General features: G+C 43.5%; 1 protein-coding gene across 8 annotated transcripts in view; it reads right to left on the reverse strand.

Moving 5' to 3' along the window:
- PDE8B (phosphodiesterase 8B) overlaps window positions 1–20,507 on the reverse strand; it is a 321,825-nt gene that overhangs the window by 197,160 nt on the left and 104,158 nt on the right. For 5 of the 8 annotated variants that reach the window (XM_032277695.1, XM_032277721.1, XM_032277698.1 and 2 more), the window contains exon 1: window positions 13,147–14,059. The exons of the other annotated variants lie outside the window; for them this stretch is intronic. In XM_032277695.1, the coding sequence (XP_032133586.1) occupies window positions 13,147–13,485 (339 nt within the window). In that variant the 5' untranslated portion in view covers window positions 13,486–14,059. Of the gene's footprint in view, window positions 1–13,146; window positions 14,060–20,507 lie in introns of those variants that run through there. 8 annotated transcript variants of the gene reach the window in all.

The following is a 20,507-nucleotide window of genomic DNA, read 5'->3' on the forward strand; positions in this document are numbered from 1 at the left end:
TCTGTATACATTTGAACTTTTCCATAATAAAAAATGTTCAATGATGTGACTTCAAAAATTGGCTTGTATATTATTATCAATAATGAGTGACACTTATTGAGTGTTACAGTCAAAGCCAGCAATGGTACATATATTGATTATATCATCTTCACAGCAACTCTATGAGGACGGAACTTTCACTATCCTTATTTTTCTATCCTTATACAGAAGAAATTGAAGGTTGAAGAAGCTAAGCCACAGAACCAAGTAGGTGGTACACATAAGACTACAGCATAGTTCTCTGACATTAGATCCCAAGTGTCCAGAGAGAGAAACAGAAACCATTTTACATATATTAAGAAGAGATACCACTGCAGAGAATTGTTTACAAAGGTGTTGGAAGGTACAGATGAACAAAAGAAAGATGGAGGTAGAGCTGGAGAAACTAAAAAGATAAAGCAGTAACATCCAGAGACTATAAACTGCTAACACCCTGGGCTGACACCCACTCGCCCACACTCGCGCTGATCAGCAGAGGGGCTTGGCACCATCACGACTCAGGTGCACCACTGCCGCTTAGCAGGGGCACTGCTATTGCCTGTTCCTTTCTCTCACATTGCAATTTCCTGCCAGTATCTCCTACCCGTGGAATCTAAAAGGAGACCATCTGGCAAAGGAATCTGGAAGATGCAGCTTGCAGACTTCTAGCCTCATACAATACAAAGGAAAAAATGGAAAAGCAAAAATGGAGCTACAAATTAAGAGACAAAAAACCAACATGACTACTGTGCTATACTTTTCAAGTTGCAATGTCAAATTGTAATTGCTTGACTTAGAACCTTGATGTAAATTTCACTTTCTTCCTCCCTTTTTCCATCATGGTAGCTACTTGTGTGGTCATTCTGCACTTGAGATGTGAGTAGTCCCTACTGAGATGCAGTGTGATCGTAAAATACATTCCAGACTTTAAGAACTTAGTTCCAATAAAAGAGAAAGAATGTAAACTATCTCATTAAAAAAATTATATTGAGTACATGTCAAAATAATATTTTTAATATATTGGTTAAATGAACATGTATTAAAATTAATTTACCTGCTTATTTTAAGTTTTAAAAATGTGATTCATAAAAAATTTAAAAATTATATGTGCAGGTTACATCTGGGTCACATTTTATTTCTATTGGGTAATGTTGCTGCTTTAGAGCTTCAACCCAAAGCAAGCCTTATCTGGCAGTCTCTGAACCATAACACCCAAGGGTATTCTCAGCCATCAACTCCACCAGACTTTATAGTCCTTCTTAATCCGTTCTCTTGGATCCTATTTGTGTCTGGAAGCTTTTAACTCCAGGCTTCGAAAGCCTGATCTTATTTCTGCCTCTGGCCCCTGTCCATGGCCATACAGTTGTCTGCTCCTTGGCTTTTTCTTACAGACTTCAACTGACTTACCCCTCACACTCACAGTTCTTCATGCTCTCCCAGTAGGAGTGTCTCACCTGGAAGAGCCCAATTCCCAGTCCCTACCTCCTGCCGGCCAGCTGGTACTCAGTCAATACACTGCCTTCCCACAGAGGATGGCAATACAGGGCACAAACAATGGAAGCTCCTGAAGGTGGAACTATGTCTTCGTCATTTTTTATCCCTCCAAACCTATCGTAGTGCCTAATATAAGGCAGGAAATACACACACAGGTACTTGAGAACCTAGCGGGTTTACAGGGACTATGCCTCTGTCATAGTTGTACCAATCCTTTTGACAGTGGATCATCCATGACTCCACCGTGCAAGGAGGAGTCATGCAGCTTCTCCAAAGCCACAAAGTTTGTACAGGGCAGAGCTGGAACTCAAGCTGGAGTTCAGTGAGTACCTTTTTTTCCCCACCAGATTACCCTTTGGTAGCCACAAAAATCATAGCAAAGGAGCTGCAAGAGGACCTTGTGCAATGCCTCCTTTCAAAAGCTCCACGATGTCTGGGGCCTTGGCATGCCTGGAGAGGGCTAGGAGGACACCAGGATGTACCTCCACCCCTAGGTGGTCAGTGGAGTCCTCATCTACAAAGAAGGAGTTTCAAATATGGGCACACTCAACTTAGCTGGAACTGTTTCTTCAAGAAAATTGCCTCACCAACTCAAATAATCTCCCTTCAGTCAAAACTGGCCAGTCTGAGCACAATAGGTTTAATAACCGCAATGCATCAACACATCAAATACATGTAAACCCGTAACAATCGTAATGATACTAAGCAAATTAACAGGCAAAAAAAACTCACCTTAAGAGTCATCTTAGGAGAATGCTAGGGAATCAACTCCTGAAAAAAGTTTCTTGAGACATTCCAGTGAATACATGAAGACAAAATGATAGCATATCACCATTTTACATCCTCTAATGATGAAAGGATATAAGCAATGGTCATTAACAAGAGACAACCAAACATTGTATGTTTCTTGCTGCAAGAATACAATATCATCTAAACTATATTCTTGCCCCATTCCCACCCCACAAAACTTAGTATAATCTGATCAAACCTCTAAATCAAACTAGTTTCTAGCAAACACAGAAGGCAAGGACACATGTTAGATGCATCACGGGAAAGCAATAAATAAACTTTAGATTGGAGGAATATATACAGGACAAACAACCAGCTTCTTCAACAAACGAATTATAAGTATATAGAAAAAAGAGATGGGAAGGGGAAGCTACAGATTAAAAGGGAACTTAAGAGGCACAGCAACCAATTGCAATGAGTGAAGTTACTGTTTGGATACCAACAAACACTAAAAAGAAAAGTAGTAAGACAATTAGAAAAGTGTGATTGGTATTAAGTTGTCATATTTTTGGTGCATAATGGTTTTATGATTTATTTTTTACAACAGTTACAGTTAAAAGATACCTACTGAGCTATTTGTGGATGAAACAGAAAATAAGTGCCACAAAGAAGCTAGACACACCTCTTTTTACCTGGAGATAAAATAGGACAAATGAAAACAGGACAGCTGAGCAGATGTAGCTCTGAGTCCCTAGCTGTGTGATCTTGGTCAAGCCACTTGAGCCGCCTGTGAATCCGCTTCCTCCCTAGCAATGTGAGGTTAATAACACCACCTGAGCCCCTCAGCTTTTCAGCACACCATGGATCACTAAAGATAACTACTCCCTAAAGGAACTTCAGAAATTCTCCCTCATCTGCTTCATCAGCCTCTAATTAAACCCGCTTCTCCCAAAGGACACCCATATACAAGAAACAGGAGTTCTAATTCAATTTTATGTTTCTTTCACAGCAATATTGTTTTAACCATGTAAATATATTCCAGTTGCATAATAGGCTAAAACTTTATTGTGCTAACCTAGAAACCTAAATGCCACATTGTTTCTATATGAAAGTCTTCAGCATTGTTTCCATATGAAAATCTATACATTGTTTCTATATGAAAGTCTTTCACTAATAGCAACCAGGTGCCTTACAAACTAATGTCTGTCATACAGTCTGCATATAAAAGTGAACGCTGCCTTTCACCTTCATCCAAAACATTTCTGGTTGTGTTTTAGAATTTAAAGTTCTCACTTTTGATACAATAAGAGATTCCAGTCTTTTGCTCCCTTCTTGAAAATCTCAACAAAATCTGCAAAACTCCCCTCTACCACTGCCCTTAGAGAGATGAGGCTAAGTGGATCACACTCCCTTGCTCTCACCTGCTCTTCTAAAGGGATGAAGACTCCACACTCAGTCACCCAGTCCCAGAGCCCGACAGTCCTAGTGGGCCAGATCACTGCAGAGAACAGCCTGGGTGCCAGAGGCTCACCCTGGGCTCCACATGTGACTGAGAAGAAGTGCAGGGCAGCAACCACAAGGACAGGAGGAGCTGCAGCAATCTACTGGGTGAGGAAGGGTCCTAAAACTGGCTTCACAGACCCAGCATTATACATGTCGGGGGGAGAGCAGGAAATCTCCTGCAAACTTACCCACCTAAGCGTTCTGTCCCAGAAACACTTCCCAGAGCAGGGTGTGTGCGTGTGTGCATGTGTGTGTGTGTGTGTGTGCACACGTGTATGTGTGTGTGCCTATGTGTGTGTGCGTGCACGCACGCATACATGTGTGTGTTTATGTGTGTGCCTGTGTGCGTTCGTGTGTGTGTGCATGTGTGTGTGTGTATGTGTGCGTATTTGAGGCGGCACATGACAGATGGATCTGGGGTGAAAGGTGGTATCAACCCAATGCTTGCACAGCTGCAGACTAAGCTGATCTTTGCTCCCTTCAGTCTTTATTTGGCCATCCTTCTTTTGAGTATCACACTCTTGATTGCAGGGGAAAGAGACTTCTAGTTCCAACCAAGGCTCAGTTCCAAACACTATTGGCAGTTTTTGTTTCCTCGCAGAGACCCCATTTCTCAGCCGATGCTATCAATCAGTTTTTTAAACTGAAAATGAGTGTGTCCCATAAGGCCCCAGGACCACTAGTGGGTGAGGTGTGGATTGTTGGGTCATCACCGGCCTTCATAAATGCAGGTGTCTCTCCATGTGGTCACTGGTCTCTCCTGTAGTCCCCTCAGCAGGATCCCTGGAGTGGCCAAAAGCCCTGGCTACCCTGAACCCCACTCACCACCTTCCAGTTCTGGAGCGTTAATGTTATTCGTGGTTCTGATGTCTGAAAACGGCACCTTTTTCTTCATATGGTGCCCTGGGTGATAGGTTGCTTTAAAATCAATCATTATCTTCCTATAAAAATTTCCAAAATTCGGGGTCTTGTCTCAGTTTTGTGACTCACACAGGCAACTGAGTCCCTGGAGCTGATCATTACATCTTTCTATTTGAGAGAAAACAAGTTTCAGATTTACAGTGTATCATTTTCCCCAACAATATACTGTGTCTGACAGCACCCAAAATACAGCAATACAAAAACCAACAGCGCTCATGCAAACTGCCTCGAAGAGCAATTAGAAACTGAGGAGGCTTCAGGTTACAAGTCTATACTAAAGAGGAATTTCACAGAGAACCTCAGGATAACACCAAGGCCTTGACCTTTAAATTCTGCTGAGTGCAGTCTCGACAGTCCTGGAACCCAAATCCCAGCCTGGGCCTTCGACTGGCAAGACTCTACTATGTTATCTTCTTTGGAAATCCAACTGAAGCAGACAAAACCCATGTGTGTGGCAGCATTTTCCAAGGCTTTGGGATGACACATCCCTCTATAAATCGTTAGTCATCTACTGGCCAAATCAATGTACTTGAAAGTGTGGGATACATTTTCCATTAAAAAAAATGATATGTTTCAAAAATATCTAAATCTAAATAACCAAAATCTCATTTTAATTGCCAAAAGAGTAATAATAGCAACCATAAAAATAAGAGCAGCCACTATCTGTACAACACGTACAAAGTGCCAGGCACTGTGTTCAGTGAAAATAATGACAACATGTTGTGCCAGAGCTTCTCACATTTTGTATGCATTCTTTATTCTTCTCCAAATTCAAAACGCTCTGGTTCAAGTTCATAGAAGGGATGACAGTGGATACGTGAAAGGAAAAATCTCACTCCCAAAGCCCCCTGCTCCCCTTCCCTCTGCCTGCTTATCATCTTTCTGCTCTAAATAACTGCAGTTCCAGGACCGGCCACACTTGGGGCTTCAGGCTGTGTGGCCACAGGCCTGAGTGTGCAACACACTTAAGGGGTGGGATCATGGGGTGAGAGACCATCTGGACCCTCTTGCCTTCAAACTTCAGCCCTCACCTTGGGCAATTTATCCCACCTCTTGCAGCCCCATTTGCCTCATTTCTAAAGAGAAAATAACAATGTGTAGCTCATAGCAGATCAGGCAGAAATAATGCAGATTTGGTGAAACGATGTATATAAAGTGCTCAGCAAATAGCAAGAACTTCAATAACAGCTAACATTATTATAGCTATCCTGTTTACCTTGTTGCAAAATGCACAAACCAGGCATGAAAACTTAAATCGCCTTGGAAACAAGAGGCAACCATGAAATAGTCTTACTTTCATTGATGGATTATCCAAAAGCAAAGTAGTTTCTTGATTTTTATTACAGCAAACACAAGCTTCTTAAAGCAAATTTTGAGCAGAGCAGAATAATTCTACATCAGGAACTACTTTTCTGTGCATCGTCCCTAAGGAGGTAGAAAGGAGGGGGTGAAAGAAGTCAATAGTAAAGAGTAAAGCAGAAAAATCCTAAATAAAAGCTGGCTATTATTGGCTGATGTGAAAAACATAGACTGGGGAAGGAGCAATGAACAACTAATTCTAAACAAATATGTACTACGGCTTATTAAAAGGTAATGTTTTTGGCCAGGGGTGGCGGCTCACGCCTATAATCCCAGCACTTTGGGGACCAAGGCAGGTGGATTGCTTGAGCTCAGGAGTTTGAGATCAGCCTGGGTAACATGGTGAAATCCTGTCTCTACAGAAAATACCAAAAAATTAGCCGGGCATAGTGGCACCACCTGTAGTCCCAGCTACTCAGGAGGCTGAGGCCAGAGGATTGCTTGAGCCTGGGAGGCGGAAGTTGCAGTGAACTGAGATAACACCATTGCACTCCAGCCTGGTGACAGAATGAGACCTGATCTCAAAAAAAAGAAAAAGAAAGAAGTAGTGCTTCCTATTAAAACATAACTACCAAGACTTCCATCATAGGGTAAAGGTAATACCTATCTTTAAAAATGAACTCCTGGACACATTTTAATATTTTAAAATATGTTCTAAATATACACATTCTTTATTGAAAATATAACCTTATAAGCACACAGCAAAATTTATTTTAAAAAAATTTTTGAGCCTGTGGAGAGAAGGTTATAGAGAGCAGGAAAGTAAAATTGGGGAAAAAATGGATAAAATGATGAGGCTGGGTCCTGAGTTTCTTATGAGGAACACGTATTTCTCCCCCATTCCAACCTTGGGCTTTGAGTTCAGAATAGGGAGAAGAACAGCAGGCAGGGAACAGAGGAAGTGATAAAACACATGTAATAGCAGTCAGGGGACAGAATGAACTGAAGAGAAGGATATGTTTATACAATAACTTCGAGGTCTCCAACCAAGATAATTGGACATATTTTAATATCATTAGTCATCAGACAGGAACTGTAAACAGTGAATTAAGTGGCCATTTTAAAATGCCATTATTTTAGATAATTATCAAAACTGCCCATCTCAATTTGAGTTTATCTATACCAAGGTAGCTCCAGTGACACTGAACATCTCTTACTACCGGTTATGAAGAGCCTTTAAGATATGCTCAGGATATTTTTCATTTGTCCCTCCAGACCCACTCTCCACCCTGCTCAGTACCCTGGAAAATCCCAATCAACAGATTCCTTCTTCCTCTGATTTCCAGATGTGGAAACCAGCAGGAGCTTGATGAAAGGGAGGACAATGGTATGAAGGGATTTACTGCCTTGGCTCCCTCCCTGCCCACTCCTCCTGAAGGCTACAGATTCTCAGGGCTTCCCTGACATACAGATTTGGTTTCTAAGCTTCCCATAACCACCCTGATATGGTTTGGTTGTGTCCCTACCCAAATCTCATCTTGAATTGTAGCTTGCATAATTTCCATGTGTTGTGGAAGGGACCCAGTGGGAGGTAATTGAGGCATCGGCCAGTTCCCCTGTACTGTTCTCATGGTAGTGAATAAGTCTCACAAGATCTGATGGTTTTACAAAGGGAAACCTCTTTTGCTTTGTTCTCATTCTCTCTTGCCTGCCACCATGTAAGACATGCCTTTTGCCTTCCACCATGATTGTGAGGCCTTCCTAGCCATGTGGAACTGTGAGTCCATTAAATCTCTCCTTCTTTGTAAATTACCCAGTCTCTGGTATATCTTTACCAGCAGAATGAAAAGGGACTAATACACACCCTCTCCCTGTGATTCTTCTAGGGTGGTAACAGCTCCCTTTTCTTCTAGCCTAGGGGTACTTCAGCATCATTTGTTGTCTTCCCTTCATCCTGCCAAAACATTTGCAGTAGTCCCTTCATTTGATTATTCTCAGTTAACCCTTTTGGATGTGCACTCTGTTTCCTGCCCAGACTCTGCCTGATCAGGGTGCAAGGAATGGCTTGTTGGTTGGTCTTGCCTCATTTGGTGCTGGGTTTACAAAGTTACCTGCAGCCCTCTGATTGGTCACCACAGCCTGCTGAATAGAATAGAAAGTAAAGAGCTTCTATTCTTCAATCAGAAGTCTCAACCTGGTTCAACAGCTGTCACCTTTGTGGAACCCCTAAATTCTAGATTTCTCTTGCCTGTCTGGCCCCTGTGTTCCCACCTGACCCCTCCAACTTTGCTGGTTTTCCATACTCTGGATGCTGTCTTCCCAACTGGTTCCACAGGACTCACTCTCTCCTTCCTATTTTGATTACTGGCCTTAATGCATGACCAGTCTAGTGCCACAGAATCTGCCCTGCCCTCACCAGCATGTCCTGTCCTGCTGGTGCCCAGGCCATGCCTGGTGGTCACCAGAACAGAACTTCAGTAGAAACTGTATCATCTCTGAACAGCTGGCAGCTTACACTATGTTATATCCTGGCTTGAGGACTTATTTACCTTCAAAAGGAAGAATTACCTGATAGTCCTTAACCATAGACCTACTGAAGAAAGTCATGAAAATTAGGAAAATGCACTGATTCATTCTAATTAATGTGTTGGGAAAAGGAGGGACTAAATTGTAACCACATATACAATGGCAGAAGGCAAACTTGGATTTTATGAAATCAGCTTATAGGACTCACTTGATCTTACTAAATTTTATACTCCATTTTAAAATGAAAAATGATAGTAAAAGGGCTAGCAAGAATTCCAAGAGCTGAGAAGAGAATATGTGCCTGTATCATGTAAAATCTAGCCCTGCTTTAGGCTTCTCTTGTGGTGGCAAAGCAAGACATTACGACCTATACAAACCCAAAAGGATCCTGGGGAAAGCTTAACCTCAAAAAAGCAGACTTGGCTACATGATCCAGCACTCTCCTCATTTACAGACTTTTCAGCCAATCTCAGAGGCTCAGAGTTTGACTTCGTGTACAGGGATAGCAGATTTCCCATACAAACGTAAACTATGATGAAGGCAGTACTATGACTAGTACCCCAAATACAGACAGTGTAGTACTATGCACTCTGTTGGAGGTGGCCTTACCTCATTCACCTGGTCAACAGACAGACAATTTAATTCATTAAAAAGCAATGGTTCTCAAAGTATGGTCCCAAGATCAGCAACGCTAGCATCTTCTGGAAGCTTGTTAGAAAATCAAATTCTGGGTGGGGAGCTGGCGAGAGATAGCAAGGGGAGAGATGCCAGATGTAGGTGACGGGGAGGAAGGCAGCAAATCACACTGCCATGTGTGTACCTATGCAACAATCTTGCATGTTCTTCACATGTACCCCAAAACCTAAAATGTAATAAAATAAATAAATGGGGAAAAAAAAACAATATATGGAGGGCCCAATTCCCTCATAGCCTCACTAACAATTGGTGTTATCATTGCTTTTATTATAAACCATTTTTGATTGAATAAGCAAATAATTTTTTATTAAGTAGTGAAACTAAAGTTAAAAAAAAAAAGAAATTCAAATTCTGAGGCCCCACCCAAGACCTACTAAATCAGAATCTCTGGGAGTGGAGTCCAGCAATCTATATTTTAACAAGCTCTCTAGGCAATTCTGGTGTACACTAAAGTCTGACTTCAAAACACTGACTTAGAAAACAAAAATGACTCTTTCCAAAATAGCTCTACTCCTCCCCCAGATAAAATCTTATTATTATTATCTACCATAAGGTCAGTGAAAATATCTATTTATTTTCCTTTTATATATAGTCAACTCAGGATTATCCTTACAAATTCTGGAATGCCGTGGAACAGAAAATATATAAGTCACTAATAACTGGTTTAGGCACACCATTTTACAAGAGATTTATCCTTCTCATTAGACTTTGCGTACCAAATTTCATGGATATCCCCTGAATCCTTAGCACATACAACAGAATCTGGCCACAAATACTGAATGAATAAATGAGCACATTCTGTTTGAACGGAGGGAAAGTGGGGAGCTGGTGAAGCTGCCACCTGGAAACTAACAATGTCCACTGTCAGATCCACAAAAGAGTTAACCTACACAGGGGTCATAGCAAGCTGACAGTATTGTCAATAAAGATTCTTTTCTACAACTGGCTGCCTAGTCCCAGATGTTCACAAGCAGGAACAGCTGTTATGAGAAAACTTGTAAGAATCCCTGGTTCTTCTCAGAAAGAGGTTCAACCATCTCCTCTGAGGATTTCTGAACAAAAATTACAAAACTGGCACAATATCAAGAGTGAGCATCCTGCAGGATTCTCCTGTTGGAGTACTATTTTTAAAAAGGCAAGCAAAAGGGAGAGAAATTGCTAGGAAGTTGCATTTTTACAGCAATTGGGAGACAAATCTAACTTCTTACCAGAAATGGAAACCCGTGATATCATTGCACTGCACATGAATTATTAATGCTTATACTCCCTTTTTTTGCAAATTAGGTATTCAGGAAGGTTCCTGTTGACATCATGTTTGACATCATAATGCTTCATCATTCTAAAAGCTTAATGAGATGAATTATTGCTAGAAAAGACAGAGAGAGATCAAACACACATTTTTGCACTCTGGGGAATACCAGAGGCCAAGTAGATAATGAGGATACACTTTATAATTGATGTAAAATGATGGGGGGCGGGGAGGGTGCAAACTATTACAACCTACCATCACTGTAAACAGGATCAAATGGTAAAGATTTTACTTTTCCACCTGCATGCTTTGGAAAGGGGTGGGGCACCACTACACGCCTAGCAGCTATCTCAAACTCTTAAGGCAAAAAAAAAGAATGCTTAGTCTACAAAAAATGAAAGTAAAATTTCTATAAAATTATCTCAGCAACAAAAGGGCACAGAACACGTGAACTTTAAGACTGAGAAAAGACAATACAACACCTAGTCACAAGGCCTAAAAGGATACTATTAAATAGATGAGGACAATTCTGTGATAATAATTCTGGTCGATTTGCATAAGTGACTCTGGTCTCCAATTTCACTTCAAATATATAGTTTCTGAGATCCACACAATGCAAAGTAGTGTTAGGTCACTGAAGCAGCAGTTTCATTTCCAACATTCCCAGTAATAAGTTAGAGTGAATTAAGCCCTTATTTGGGAATCTTGTTGATAAAGCAAAATGAGTTCAATTCCTACCCAGGTCAAGCCTTTTAACACTTAAGTCAAGTAGCAATGAGACTGATACAAGTTTATACAAGCTGCTAATAATTGGGAATCATTGTCCCTCCAGTTTTTACTTCATTTGGTCTCTAAGTAGCCTCTTGAGGAAAGTATTAAAAAATGTAGAGAATGGGTTAATTCATTAGTCTTTCTTTTACTGAACAAACATGGAGTAGCTAGAGTTGCCAAGTACTAAATTGAGATTCTTGTTATTCTGGAAAACAAAAATTCACAATTTCTCTTGAGCAACCAAAAAAAGTATCACAAAGTTCATGATGAGTTCATGAGCTGTCACCGTTCTGAACTACTGCTTCAGGTCTTCAACATTCAGGCAAAAGGATGCTCTTTACGGATAATATCCCAACTTAATATTTTCACTAAATTTAACATTTTCATTCCTGAATATTGCTCCTAAAGCTAACTGTGTGTGAACAGGGATGGGGACAGGGAGCTTGACAAAAGCAAAGTGTAGCGTTCAGCACATGCCCCTGTAACAAATGGGCAACTGGTAGGTTCATATTGTCATGAATCCTAGTCTCTAGTCTTCGGATATGCTATGCTGAGATCACACTGTTAACATTCAACAGTTAGGAGACAAAGCTTATTCTTGGCACATAGTAGGTGCTCAATAAATGGTATTTTTATTATAATGGTGATTATGATTATTGCCAGAGAAATACTGCAACCACAAGCAAGCATCAGTTAAGCTTCATGTTACAAAATTAGATGCTGTTTAAAAAAAACACTAGGTTCATTAAAAAACTTTTGGACCTCCAGATTGAGGCCAAAACATGTTATCCTTCTCCTCACTCCTCCACTGTGGGCTGACTTCATCCAATGAAGACCAAGTTTTTAACTATTAAAAAATACAAATGTGTCTTTGACAAATAATCCATGGAATGGTTCTTGGTAATCTATTGACCAGGTAAAGGCTGTGATTCTACCTGACATTACGAGTCATAGAGATGTATTTTTTTTCTCTGTGTACAATGGGATATGCCACTGTCATTTTGTTTGCCATAAGGAAAAAAGACCCAGTGCCCAGATTTACACAATGAAAAGCCTCTTAACTGTAATAGTACTTAGAGAACATACAGGAGGGCACTATTTAAATAATCATTTTTCTTCTGTTATTAAGAAATAAATATTTAATGATTACTTTAACCAACTAAACAATTTTTTCTACTTCCTCAAAAATCCCACTCTCCGGAAAGATCAGATGTATGTGCAGAATCATCCTCAGACAGCTGCACTGCACTGGAAACCATGTCCCCTCACGGTGGCTCTGCTGACACTCTGAACTCATGCCCCGGTTCTCTCAATTCTGTCTAGGATGTAGCCAACCCAGAGAAACGCTACAATGACAAACAACAGGTTCCACTCTGCTCGATTCCTACATCTCTTCTCAAAACACGAACACTCATTCATTCACAAATCGCTACGCTGGGTCCCTGTGCTGAGACTCCAGCCTGGCTGGTAATCCCAGGTAAAAATCACAATATGGGGCACTATCTATCCTTATGCTGCAACTGCATCAGTCACCTACAAGGCATGCAAATTCAGCTTAGTGCTCACATTTCATTCAACAGGACTGGACACCGAAAGCTCTCAATGGTCCCCACCCCTCTTCCTGCATAAACCAAGCCACCGTCTTCCTGCCCTAAGGGAAGAACAGGCGAACCCACCTGCTTCCCTCTGCGCTCCCTCCCCCGCCCGGCCCCCCAGGACCAGGTAAGGACACTCCCAGGACCCTTCCAGGGGCCTTTTTCTGACCACATTTCCTGGGCCCCCATCATCTCCACAAATGAAAAGTAAACTCCTCCTTGGTGACAACCGCTCCAAACCAACCGCGTCACGGTCACTCAACTCCGCCCGGAGCCCCCTACCCGTGCGAGCCCCGCCGACGGGGCGGGCGGCCCCCAACGCGTGTACCAGCACCGGGCATTTACCTTCACGCTGGTGTAGCTGGTCTGAGTCTCGGCCTCGGCGCTGCTGCAGCAGTGGCGCCTCCGGCCCCTGCTGGTGGTCGCGGCGGGGGCTGCGGAACCCGCGCTGCTGCCGCTGCCCAGCTCGGCGCGGGCCCTGCGGACGCGGGCGGCGCTGGGGGGTCCCGACGCGCGGCTCGGGGGGATGGCGTCGGCGGCGTCGGTCTGGACGAAGAGGCCAGGCAGGGGTGCCGCGGGGCCCTGCGACACGCTGGTGGTCTGGTGGGGCGAGTTGGACTCGTCCGAGTCCCGGCAGTAGATCACGCCGCTCTGCGAGACATGGATGCTGGGGGCGCAGCCCATCCCTCGGCCGGGCTCCCCCGCGCGCCCGCCTGCGCCCGCGGCAGCCGGGACCCAGCGCACCCGCTGCCACCTGCAGTGAGTGGGCGGCCGCGGCAGCGCCCGGACTGCGCGCCCCCCGGCCTGTGAGTCCGCCGCTCCGTCGGGCTGGCCGCGATGCCCCCTGCCGAGCCTCCAGGGACCGCGCGCGTCACCCCAACTTTCCCTTTTGGGCCATCTTCCTCCCCGAGCGGGAGAGCGCGCACACACAGCGCCCCGCGCGCACCGGCAGCCGCCACCCTCCTCGCCGCGGCGCCCCAAACACGCTCCCCGCGCCTCCGCCTTCCCCTCCTCCCTCGGCACAGCCCCCGCCGCCGCCCAGCTTGACCTCGCCGGGCTCCCGCACCCGCGGCCCTGGGCCAGGGCGCGTGCCCTCTCGCCCGCCCGCCTGCACCTTCTTTCCCCACTTTCGGTCAGCGCCCGTCCTCTCCCTCCCTCGCTCCCACCCTCCTTCCTCCTCAGGTGCCCCGGCTCCGCGGCCGCAGCCGCCTGGGCCCCGCTGTGCCCCTCCGCCCCTCCCGCGGCTCCCCGAGCTCTCCCGACTGGGCAGAGCGTGCCCGCGGCTCGGCTCCGCCGCGGGGCCCCTGTGCACGGCAGCTGGCACCGCGCCTCGGCGCCGTCCCCTCCTCCTCCGCTGTCCAGAGGCCTCGTCTCTTCTGCACTCATCCCGACGCCGCCCCCCGCGCCCCAGCCCCTCTTCCCCTGAAGGGCCTTGTAAGCCACTCGCTTTTCACCAACACATTTTCACACATCCCTGAGCTAAACACCAGGAGGCCCCTCCCGAAATGGCAGGGACCCTACAGCCCAGGCCCACCCACCGCGCTTGCTCCCCTCTCAACACAGCTGGGGAGTGATGGAGAGACCTCATGGTTCCGTCCTCTTCCCCCAGCCCCACCGCCTACTCCGAAGGCTGAGTTGGATGGTGACCCAGTCTTCAGAAGAAGCCCATTCCATGTCTACTCATGGTTTGGAAGTTCGTGCCAAGGGATGGGAGGCCCTGCGGAGGAAGGAACCCTTGAACACACACGTTCCCCTAAGATCCAAGGAAAGAACAGAAAGAAGCTGTCTGATGGTTCTTGGCTTTCTCCCCCAGTGTTCGCCTCTTCCTTGGGTGTCACTAAATGTTCATGCTGGTTTCTACCCTATCCAGCCGCCCATGTCAACTGCTCTTCTTCACACTCTGGGCTGGGCAGTCAACCAGGCCTTCCCTCACTCCCCTTGGTGAGGCACCCACAGACAAGGCTGCGCTGGAGGAACAGAAGAATGCCTTCAGAAGGATGGCTGCTGTCCATCCTTCCCTTGCGAACTCTGAGTTACAGCTGCGAGACACCACTGCCCATTCAGTCACTGGTTCCCACAGTAATTCCTGCCCGATTGCCACAATGGCACAGCGAGATAATTAGATGGCCTAAGAAAGGTTTTTATCTAGAGTTGCTTATACAAACAAGGGCAAAAACAGAGGCTGAATGCAAGGCACAAAGAAGTATCCAATGTTAAGGGTTTTTTTTTGTTGTTGTTGTTTGTTTTTTTAATTTTCCTTTATCTTCCTGTACCAGTCTTGGATGTGACTGGATGAAGACTTCAAGAGAAAGTTTCCAACCTTCACAGAGAAGCAAGGTATCACTCTCAACCCCAAATTCAGGTATACAGAGATAGAGTCTAACCTTATTCTTCTACTTTTGCTTTTCTTCTCAGTTTAGCTCTCTGTTTTCGATACAAAAATTTCCATCTCCAGCTAACCTGGAAAAAGTCTATGCTGTATTTTTTAATGGACAGGCAAATTGCTCATAAAATTTCTGCACAGATTGGGTCGCCCTAGAAGCAGATTCTGAGATGGTATTCAGCCGCTAGAGGAAGGCTTTTTAGGAAGTGTTCTTGTATTCAACATTTGTGGAAGGAAATAAAGGGAGGGGAAAGGAGGGAGGCAAGTTTGAGCAGAGGGTGAAATTGACCAAGCCTCAGGCTTCCCTGCAGGGAGGATTCTGAAGCTGGGATGAGGCTTCAGAGTTGTTCTGAGTTGGGACTAGGTTCTGAGTTGTTCTGATGGGCCTTTATATCCCAGCATGGACCAGTCTTTACATGCAGACCACCTCAGCGACCTTGGGCAAGATGTTCTCTTCAGCTGAGGCACTGCCCCTAGGAGATGTCAGCTGAGCCAAGGGCTTTCTGCTGGCAGCACTCCCGGTAGCTGGAGGAGTAAGTCCTTTCCTGGCATCATAGCGTCCACCACAGTTCCCTTCCAGGCTGCCTGAGGTCTATGCTTGCTTGCCCTATCCAGGCCTATAAGAACACCACATTAAATGGTTGAGACTGAGCTATGGAGACAGTCATTCATTTAAAACTAAGCCTCATAGTTACCATCTGCTCTACTTCGAAAGGACAATTTAAGACCTGGGAAAACAACATCAGAGTTAAATTACAAAACCACTGTTCTCTATATTAGTCCCTGATGTAATGGTGAAGTCAGGGTTTAATCATTCCTAAAGCTTATCTGTGATTCTCTCATATATCCGCATTTCAGTCATTACCTTTCATGGAGCTACTCATGACAGCCTTCACATATTGACACTTAGAGCCATGCAAGTTCTCATGGCACATGTCTACTTTTTCAGAGTTTTCTCTAGGAATTCAATGAAATTACCCAGAGAAAGGCACCAGTCACTCACTGAGGCTTTGAAAGGCAAGAAGACCATGATAAAATAGAAATTACAACCAATCTTCTGGCAGAGAACATTAGGAGCTGAATCATGAAGCTACAAGTCACCCAGAAACAAATTTAGGTTGACCATTCTACGTTAAAAATAAGAATTATTAAGCCTTGAAAGAGAAGGTGACCTCAAGGTAGCTAGTGAATAGGACTAGGCTGCTTTAGTGGGTTAACTGAACATTTCATATTAGGACCGGTGTCTTTCATTGAGTGCAACTTCTTTGTTGGACCAGAAGATAGAAGGGGAAATGCACTAGATATACATTTTTCTTCCCATTCCCAAAGCAGCCAGTAGCACAAACACATCTTCAACTGCCAATTCTGGCTTAGTGAAAGAAAAAAATAATGTGTCCCTATCATCTCCACCAAGTGTTCTCAGTGGGAATGTGCAACCTGCCCCCATTGCTGGAACAGATCTGGCTGCTGAAACTTGCAGAAGTGTGCAAGTGGAGGAGAAATGGTTTCACTGGAATCATTCCACAGCTTAGTTCTGAGGCCCGAGTTCTTGCTTGTAGACGCAATTTCTGAACCAATTGCCGTTGACCACCACTTCAATGCATCCCAGGTGACAGCAAAGACTACAAGCTCAGACACTCCTGATAAAATTTAGGCCCAAGTTACAGAATAAGGCCAGAAAGACCAACACTTATTTTAAAAATTTAATTAACTTGAGAAAAATTTGGCAACAGAAAATGTCCAAGAAGCAAATCAAAAGAAAGTAAACTAAATCAGAAATATATTGTAAAACACAACCTCCAATATGTCTAGGATCACCTGAATGGTTTGTGCATTTTATAATAGTATTAAATAAGAGCTAACTTTAAAATTATGGCCCAAAGGCACTGCAAGATCATGAACAATTAAGGTCCCTTCCAATTCTAAGATGGCATGACTCTTCAGGATTCCCCTAGAGAAGCAGAAAATGTGATTAATACATTTTGAATGGTTCTTAGCTATAAAGGTTAAAACAATAGCAGCTTCTGATTGATTTTTAGATAACCAAATATTTAATCAACCAACTAACCTTATAGAGCTTCTGAATTCAAATTATGTTCTTAACGGTGGAGCTATTGGAAGTCTAACCACCTGATAAGTGAAATGATACTGCTCATTAGGCAGCCCAGTACAGCGGAGGGTACATTGAACTCAGGGTTAGACGGGTGAATCTGAAACCAAGTGCTGCTTCTTGTGACTGTGTAACCTGGAGCAAGTCACTTAACCTCTGGGCTTCAGTTTCCTAGATAATCAATCCCCAGAGTCTCTAAATCACCAACACTCAAGAATGCTATGAAATTTTTGCTTCCTTTTATTAAATTATTTTATATCTCGAACTGTGGAGCTTTTGAACAGAAAGAGTAGTCCTGAACCTACATGTACAACAGAACTACCCTGAGGAATTTGCCAGAAATACACCAGTTCCCTAGTTCCATCCCAGAGACTTGGTTCAGAGGTTAAGGACAGGTCCAGCATCTGTCCTTTCAAAGAAAGTGAATCCAGTATAAACTCTCCACAGCCTCCTTGAAGTTTAAGTCCTTGTAAGTGCCTTGGAGACCCTACCCAATGTGGGTCTTGCCGACCTTGGACCTTGCTGAGCCCTCCCTCACTGCTCCAGCCACACCAGCCTCCTAGTTGTCTCTCCAGGATATCCAGCATTGTTAACCGGTAGCTGTTCCCTCTGCCTGTTATGCAGCTTCGTCAGGACTTGCAAGGCTAACTTCCTCACTTCCTTTAAGTCTCTGCTCAAACTCTCCTACTCAGTCATGCTATTCCCAACCCGCGTTTAAAATTGCAACCCACATCCTTCTATTGTTCCTCTACCACTCCTGATTCCCCTTAGCCTGCTATTTTTCTTGTTTCATAGCACAGATCGCCTTCTAACTTATTATATAATTAGCTCACTTACTATTATGTTTATTGTCTGCCTTCTCCCACTAGAATATTGGCTGTACAAAGGCAGGGGTTTGGGGGCTTCTTATTCACTGATGGGCCCCTGCTTTTGGAACAGTGTCTAGTACATGGTAGGTACTCAAATATTTGTTGAATGTATGAATGAATTATTTTCTCCCATTTCTGTGTCTTTTGCCTTTCTCTTAATTATTATAACCCAAAATGGAAGGAGTTATTTTGTTTGTTTTTAATAGTTTAGAGTTTTATTCCCTGTGTTTTTATTTTAAAGTCAGTGAATGCCTTTGATCAGATCATGGCAGTCCTTTAGTAATGTACATCAGAAAAAGCCAAAAGAATAAAGCATAATAATTTGTACGAAGTTGTTGATAGCAATATTGTCTACAATAATGAAAGTGGAGATAATTCAACCATCAAACACTTAGGGAATGGCTCAACAAATCACACATAAACATTACCATTTATATGTACATAGACAAAACAATGTCAGGTTAAAAAATAGAGTATGTGCATAGATTGATTGCAAATGTAGAAGATGTGTGAACATACGTCAAGGTTCATGAGTATAAAGTGGTGCAGACAAACAACAAATTTATTTTTCTGAAAACAAGTTTCAGTGCATAAAAAACCATGTAAATGAGTGAGTGTAATTTTCCCAATTCTCTCCACAAAAAGAATTTAGGTAACTCTATTTTATGGATTTTGACTGATTATTTTCCTTAGGACGGAAGGTAAAAGATGGAAAATAAATTTGAAAGGGAGATAATCAGAGATTGGTGGAGAAAGAGAAACTGATGCATACTCATTTACAAAGGAAACCTCACAGAACCAGACACACAGAGAGGAAGAAAGAAAGTGGGAGACAAGGAAAGCGATGGAGAGCCAGTTTCATGGTGAAATATTCCTACCAAGTGAGTTTACACAGACAGCTCTTTCAAGAGAGTAAAAATAAGTTGTTTTTTTAACTATAGGTGCATCACTTCTTGGACCTTTTTCCATAGGCCAAGTGAAACCAAGGAGAGGATTTGGCTCATAGGACAGTATTCTCTTGCCAGTTGCAGAAAATGCAAACAGAGAATGTGTAGGAGAGTCAGCCAACATCGGACTTCCTTAGGTCAACATCATCAAACTTGGAGGCCTGGGCCCTGAATCTGCGTAGTACAAAAGTGATCTGTCCTTCCTGTTAAGCACCCCACAGGGAGGGGCTGGATTAGCCCCGCAGACGGACTCCAGAATGCTACTAGCCTCCAGAATTTTGGACCCCAATAGTCAGGCTAGGAGAGATGGAACATTCATTTCCAAACATCTTACAGATACATTTCACAAAAGCATCAGACATAAAAGGATATACAAATGAAACACACGGTGCAGTCCTACTCCAAAGGAACTTACAGAGCAATCAGGGAGATGGTACTGACACATGAGAAATAATGGAGTACAATCCGTGAGTGTCAAGGTGCCAGAACAAAGATGAGTGGTACTGTCAATTCTTTTATAGTAGTTACAGCCCTTGGGAAGGGAAGAAGGGGGCTGTCAGTTGGGCCTCAACTAGAACTTTTCAATCACAGGGAACAGCATGAACAAATGCACAGAGGCAGAACTAACTTTGGTGGCGCCGAAGCAATGAGCAGAAAGTGTAACTAGACAGTGTCTCCTAAGGCAGAGATGATAACAATGGAAAGGGAGGAAACAGAAGGTGGAAGACCCTGAAACTACTTCTCTATGTAATGGAAGTCACTGTAGGTTCTACTGTCCTTAAGGAAACATACTATGCAAAAATTTATATTTAGAAAACAAATGCATTGTCTTATAAAAAATATTGTTGTTTACCAAATGATTAACATGAATACTATTTTTTTTTTTTTGACACAGAGTCTCATTCTGTCACCCAGGCTGGAGTACAGTGGTGCAATCTTGGCTTACTGCAACCTCTGCCTCCTAGGTTCAAGTGATTCTTCTGCCTCAGCCTCCCAAATAGCTGGGACTACAGGTGCAAGCCACCACACCCAGCTAATTTTTTTATATTTTTAGTAGAGATGGGTTTCACCATGTTAGCCAGGCTGGTCTCGAACTCCTGATCTCAGGTGATCCGCCTGCCTTGGCCTCTCAAAGTGCTGGGACTACAGGCATGAGCCACTGTGCCCAGTCCCCATGAGTACTCTTATAAATAGTACTTTGAGGTTTTTAGGTATTCTAAGTCAGGGTACAAAAAAAAAAAAAAAAAAAACTAAATCAGGGCACAAATTATTAATTCATATCAATTTTTTTTTTTACATTCACAATCTATAAAGCAAGGCACAAGGCTATCTGTTTCTAAATTAGCATGAGATTTCTCAAATATCTCATGAGCAATTTTTTAAAGTTCAGGTTTCTA

This window comes from Sapajus apella, unplaced genomic scaffold (genome assembly GCF_009761245.1).
Source record: "Sapajus apella isolate SASKATOON/1434 unplaced genomic scaffold, GSC_monkey_1.0 scaffold1, whole genome shotgun sequence".
Classification (NCBI taxonomy): Eukaryota; Metazoa; Chordata; class Mammalia; order Primates; family Cebidae; genus Sapajus; species Sapajus apella.